The sequence below is a fragment of the Etheostoma cragini genome, chromosome 12, assembly GCF_013103735.1.
Source record: "Etheostoma cragini isolate CJK2018 chromosome 12, CSU_Ecrag_1.0, whole genome shotgun sequence".
Taxonomy (NCBI): domain Eukaryota; kingdom Metazoa; phylum Chordata; class Actinopteri; order Perciformes; family Percidae; genus Etheostoma; species Etheostoma cragini.
In genome coordinates this window covers 792,904-799,708 of record NC_048418.1, presented here as the reverse complement: position 1 = coordinate 799,708, position 6,805 = coordinate 792,904, and the positions used below count along the sequence as shown (strand labels likewise).

Genomic DNA, 6,805 nt, shown 5'->3' with positions numbered 1-6,805 from the left:
TCCAGCTGCAGCTCATCATCTCCAATCACCTCTGCTGCAAATACGCGGTCAACCTCCCACTCCTCTTCAGATCATAGTCAAGACGACCATGGTAGTCTTTCTGCTGACTCTACCCGTTTGTGTTAGTTTTTTGTGACACTTGCTTGTAGTTGTTGTTCTTTGTCTGCTACAGTGCCGTAAACCTGTCTCCTGCTGCCACTTCACTCTTGCTCTCCACACTGGATCTCGGGATTATCGGACACAGACCCACAGAGACACGGTACCACACACGTTCTGTATCCTGGATTCCCACTGGATTTTTTCACTTGGCTTTTCACTGTTGCATCCCCTACCTTGGAAACCGGAATAAACCTGTTAAACCATCGTTCTGGTATTTGTATTGTTTGCATTTGGGTTCAACCTGTTTCCACATGCAACAGAACCACTCAGTGCTATATGCCCCTGATGCCCACTCACTGCTTCAAATATGGCTTCCACTGTGTCAAATGCAGTAGTTAAATCCTAAAGCACAAAGATAACACAGTCACCAGAGTCAGTACCTAAAAATATAAACGCGAAAGAAAAGGAGATGGGCCTTATTTTGGAATAACTGCTTGATTATGATTATGTTTGTTAGGTGAACTGTTTTTCAGCCTTGAGGAATGGATCTGTAGTTTCAGGATGTCGCTGTGTGTCTTCTCTCTTCCTCCCTCTCTCTTTCTTTCTCTCTCTCTCTCTAATCTGACCGTGTTGTGCTGACGGAGCGGGAACCAGCTTCAATCCTCTGTCGGCTCATTCACAGAAAGTCTGTCTGTCTCTCTGTCTGTTTGACCTGTCTGTCTGACCTGTCTGTCTGTCTCTCTGTCTTCTAGAGAAGGAGGAGGGTCAGTTTGAGTTCTGAGGGTTCAGCAAAGTTCACAGCCGGGCGACCTGATTGGCTGACGGAGGGTGATGGGGTCTGTGACGGACATATAGAGACATGTAGAGACATCCCCTCGTCTTCTCGTCTCGTCCAGCGTCGTCTTCCTCTGCTGCAACACAGGTGAGTCTCTCCGACCCGAACACACCTACGCTGAGACATATCTCACATATTCCTTTAGTTTGTTTCAGGCCTTAAAATTTGATTTGCTCTTTATGGAAAGACCTGGGAGATAAATAACATCCCAGAGTCCTGGTCTAGACCTGCTCTTTATGGAAAGACCTGGGAGATAAATAACATCCCAGAGTCCTGGTCTAGACCTGCTCTTTATGGAAAGACCTTGGGAGATAAATAACATCCCAGAGTTCGGTCTAGACCTGCTCTTTATGGAAAGACCTGGGAGATAAATAACATCCCAGAGTCCTGGTCTAGACCTGCTCTTTATGGAGAAGCGCAATGAGATAACTGTTGTTGAGATTTGGCGATATATAAATAAAATGTAGTGTGATGTTTTCCAAGTCACATGCATGGAAGAAATGTTAGATATGCAAATAATATCTTTGTATAAAGTCCTGGAAATAAGATAAGATTCCAACATTGTGAAGGAAATGTACGTTGATATCACTCTGGGTGATTTAAATGATATTTTGTGGACTTGGAAATAATGAACCCTTCTGTTGTGAAATTGACCCGTTTTACAAAATAATTATATATCAGAACTACGACCAAAGAACGTTGAAAAAAAGTGACAAATGTTGTAAAAAGCTTAAAAAACACAGGAAAAATTTAACTTTTTTTTTTTTTAAACGCTGAAAAAAATAAGCAAACAAAATAAAAAAAAATCGTCATAGGTGACAAAAAAAAATTGCTAAATGTGAGAAAGAGATCTACAAAAACATAGTAAAAGTGACAAAAAAACTGGAGAAAAAAATCTACAAAATCATAAAAGTGACAAAAAATTGAAAAAGAAATCTACAAAAACGTTGAGAAAAGTGTAAAAAAAAACACAACAAAATGTTGAAATTTCAGCCCAGAAAAACACAAAGTTGCAGGTTGATGGGAAAACGACACGAGGGTTAAAATGCTGCAAAGACAAACAATACAAGATTAAATATTTACAATGCTCCCGTATTATGTATATCTACGTCTAGGAAAAGATGTGAGTACAACGGAAGAATATTTTAATGTGTTTTCAAGTCCTGAAAATCTAAAATTAGCTCGACCATCCTAAAGAAAATGTACGTATTATATCTGTGATATTGTGTTGATTTGTGTTCAGATGTGATTTCATTTCTTTTGGCTAAATCTGGCATATTTACAGACATGTTCTTAATATGAACTGTCCCTCAATAAAGATAAAGTTGAAGGAAATGTGATTTCTGGGACTCAAAAGTAGAGAATGGTTGATCCAGATTGAGGTTTAGGAACAGATGATGAAGTCTGTTGTGATATAAATTACATTTTCTTGACTAGATTGGACTCGGAAGCTTGCTGCAAATACAATAAAACACAAGATAAATACATAATGAATTGAATTCTTCTTGTAACTCTGTCATTTTACTTCTGATTGACCCGAGGTTCGGTGCTTTGCAATACCAGTCCCCCTAATGGGATTACTGGGATAGTTGTCGTATTCAATTGGTGTCTGTCTTGTGTATCTGTATGTTTTCTGTTGTTGCTGTTGTATTTTATGGACCATGAGTCTAATATTACTAAAATACTATCTATCTATCTATCTATCTATCTATCTATCTATAATGCTGTCAAATATTATGCACAAAGGCACAACTTTCTTCTACTTTGTAGCCAGATGTGCAGTAAACATGCAGACTTTTGCACCTTGTGAGATTATGTCAGGTGATTCCAACACAATGAAAGTGAATGAAAGCGATTGCACGGAGTGAGTTAGTGTGATTAGTTGCGTAGTAGAAGAAAGGTGAAACCCATCTGAGAAGGTTTTAAAAGGATTAAGAAGCTCAGCAGCGTTAAATCTCTCGGCCGTCTCAACTCAACAAGGGGAACTCATTTATTTATATACAGATAAGCCTCTTTCACACAGAGTAGTTACAGGAACGTAGTTGTAGGAACAGTCCACTTCTACTGGGGCTGTAGTCAAGACCACCCTTGTCGAGTCCCAAGACCAGGACTAGTCAAGTCCGAGTCAAGACCAGGACTAGTCGAGTCCGAGTCAAGACCGAGTCCAAAGAGGTTTGAGTCCGACTCAAGACCGAGTCCAGGACAGAAAAAATGTCTTATGCATGACAGTATCAAGACAATCAATTTGGGTTATTTGTTGATATAAAAGCAAAAACAGTGTCAGAACACCCAGGATTTACTACAGTAGTACTAGTAATGAGCATTAGAACTGATACCGCTACAGTAGTACTAGTAATGAGCATTAGAACTGCTACTGCAACAGTAGGTACTAGTACTGAGCATTAGAACTGCTACTGCAACAGTAGGTACTAGTACTGAGCATTATAACTGCTACTACTACAGTAGGACTAGTACTGAGCATTAGAACTGCTACTGCAACAGTAGGTACTAGTACTGAGCATTAGAACAGCTACTGCTACAATAGTACTAGTATTGAGCATTAGAAATGCTACTACTACAGTAGTACTGAGCATTAGAACTGCTACTAGTACAGTGGTACTAGTACTGAGCATTAGAACAGCTACTGCAACAGTAGTACTAGTACTGAGCATTAGAACTGCTACTGCAGGTACTTGTACTGAGCATTAGAACTGATACTGCAACAGTAGGTACTAGTACTGAGCATTAGAACTACTACAGTAGTACTAGTACTGACCATTAGAACTGATACTGCAACAGTAGGTACTAATACTGAGCATTAGTACTGCTACTGCAGGTATTAGTACTGAGCATTAGAACTGCTACTGCAACAGTAGTACTAGTACTGAGCATTAGAACTGATACTGCAACAGTAGGTACTAGTACTGAGCATTAGTACTGCTACTGCAGGTATTAGTACTGAGCATTAGAACTGCTACTGCAACAGTAGGTACTAGTACTGAGCATTAGTACTGCTATTGCAGGTATTAGTACTGAGCATTAGAACTGTTACTGCAACAGTAGTACTAGTACTGAGCATTAGTACTGCTATTGCAGGTATTAGTACTGAGCATTAGAACTGTTACTGCAACAGTAGTACTAGTACTGAGCATTTGAACAGCTAAATGACAACATAGCTTCACTCCAGATGTAGAGTAGAAATGAAGAGACCAGTATTACAGAGTGTAGCCCTATGGTTGGTTTATGGCTTCCCTAAAAAATATGACAATAGCAGAGCTGCTAACTTCTCCCAAATTGTTGGAGTGAGATTTGGGGGGGGGGGGGGCAATACCTTTGGCTCTTTCAGCAACATTATCCTTCAGGGTTTAAATGGGGATTTGTTATGTGTGGGGGTATGGGGGGCTCTCCCTAGGAGGGTCTGGGGGTATGCACAAAATTATATTATTTTTTTAATACTGTTATCTAGCTTTGAGTTACATTTTAAATAGTGGGGTTTCATAATGTTAAAGGTGGTAATTTCTGTCTGTTAACGTTAACGTAACATTTTTTTCTGGCCTAACGTTTACGTCACGTTACGTTCACTCGGATTTAACGTAATTACGTCGGTTAAAAGAGAAGTTCAGGCAGAGGAGAGCGCCACGGTGACACTGTGTGATTTAATTAATCTGAGCAAAAGTACTGTACTTACAATTTTGAGATATTGGGAGTTTAACTAAAAACAACAAAGATGGAGGTTAATTACTTTACATACTGCTGCATGCTGAATGTAAAGTAAACAAGCTCCATCTTCACCAGCTGCCACGTGTTGAACACATTAGTGCATCAATAACTACAATGCAACAGAAATATATATTATTCTGAAATGGGCTGTTAGGCATAAGTGAGTAATTGTTGGGGATATTGTCACACACGGACACACGCTCACATGCATGCACACGCACGCACGCATGCAGCCAAGCTCATACAAACACACACATAGATATGCACACATGCTAAGACACACACACACACACACACACACACACACACACACACAAACATACACCCCAGAGCTAAATCAAGGTGTTTTGTGTCTGTTTTCTTTCTCTCAGGCGCTGCTCACTCGCTGCTCTCCATCTGCTCCAACATGAGTCAGAAAAGCGTTGTTTACAAGAAGATCTGCAAGGACAACTCGGTGAGTGAAACATCAACGTCTAACACGGACTCATGACTCTTCTTAAAGGGACAACATCTGAAATCAGGTTCTGTGAGCACGACTAAAGCTGCGCAGATGCAAGATGCACCAGCAACTATTTTGATACTCGATTTTAGTCATTTTTCATAGAAATAATAAAACTTGTGTGATGTCAGCTTGTTACATTTTTTTTCCAGTTTCTTCTCTCCTCTGAGACAGGAGTGGAATATTTCTGAGTTTTTTTGAGGAAACACCTATCCACATTTTTCACCAGTTTCTGTCATTTTAGAGTCAAAACAATTCATCCAAAAACGATCCACATATTAACTGCTAAAAAAATGTTAGTTACACTAAACAAGACTAACTTTAAAAGACAGAGTAATTATTTTCCATTCTTCTGGCTAAACATCCAAACCAGAGCCAGATAACGAGGCTACGTTCAGCCCCGACAAAACTTCCCACACTTGTATGGCACCAACCGAAATACTACGATCCTAAAATAATTTATCTTTTGGTTCCAAAAGAGTCTGTGAGCCAATAATCATGCAGCATACTTGTGTGGAAGGACCTGCATTTGCCGGCGTTTAGCTGTGTAACGTCACCTAAAACACGTCCACCACGTGGAGGATTTCTTTTATCTTTTAAGGTTAATTTTGATTATCGATGGATGTATAGATGGATGGATGAATGAAAAATGGTCTAAGTTCCATGTTTTCTACCTGAAATCAGCGTCCTTTCCTTATTTCCTGAGATAAACATGTATTGCTGACTCAGAACATTATTCTGGATATGACACTTATGTTGTTTCCATAGTGGATTTTTAACATGAATTATAACCTTATGATAAAAACCCCACTTCCATGTTTAATAGTGTGCTAGTAGAGACTGATGCATTCCCTAAACATAGATGTTATCTCAGCTGTTGTAAATTGAGATAAAGACAATATTTGTTAATAAATTATGAAGTAACATTTACGAGAGGGTCTCGAAAATGAAGACAACCCGAGGGTTAAAAACTAACTGCTGCTAAAACCACATCTCCTTCATTCTTATTGGTTATTCCCCCAAAGCGTCCTCTCTAAATAGTTATAACTAGTAGTTATACTTTGATAGTAAAGGAGATCATGACCTCAGATACAGCAGATTAGTAGTTGTAAATCTCTCTCTTGGTGAATATTTCCGTCTCACTGAGTTTAATTCTGTAAAGTAGTTGAAAAGCTGCTGAAGGTCGACACAAGGTCACGGCAGCGTGACCTGAACTAAGTTTGATTGACGGCTTTTTGACAGATTATACAGGTGACTGCTGCTCAAATCTTATGTTCATCCACTAAATGTCTAACCTAAATGTTTAATGCACCAAAGTCTCAGCAGCTAAAAGAGATGATTTAATAAGAATGTATTTTAATGGGTGATTTATGCTGGTCCATGGTCTTAATACTGGTCTAAAGATGCTTTAGTATCTATTGATAGAAAAACTTTGTCTAAGCTATTGATATAATGTACACAGTCTCTGGTTGTGACATTTAATCAGGGCTGTAGTCAAGACCACCTTTGTCCAAGTCCAAGACCTGGATTAGTCAAAACCAAGTCCAAAGAGGTTTGAGGACAAGACCAAGTCCAAAGAGGTTTAAGTTCAAGACAAGGCTGAGTCCAAAGAGGTTCGAGTCCAAGTCAAGACCGAGTCCAAAGAGGTTCGA

General features: G+C 39.3%; 1 protein-coding gene across 2 annotated transcripts in view; it reads left to right on the top strand.

Moving 5' to 3' along the window:
• The first annotated feature begins 935 nt into the window (after positions 1-935).
• saga (S-antigen; retina and pineal gland (arrestin) a) overlaps positions 936-6,805 on the top strand; it is a 17,903-nt gene continuing 12,033 nt past the window's right edge. The window contains exons 1-2 of one of the 2 annotated variants that reach the window (XM_034888733.1): positions 936-1,022; positions 5,038-5,108. In XM_034888733.1, the coding sequence (XP_034744624.1) occupies positions 5,061-5,108 (48 nt within the window). In that variant the 5' untranslated portion in view covers positions 936-1,022; positions 5,038-5,060. Of the gene's footprint in view, positions 1,023-5,025; positions 5,109-6,805 lie in introns of both variants that reach the window. The other variant, XM_034888732.1, reaches the window with a different exon arrangement.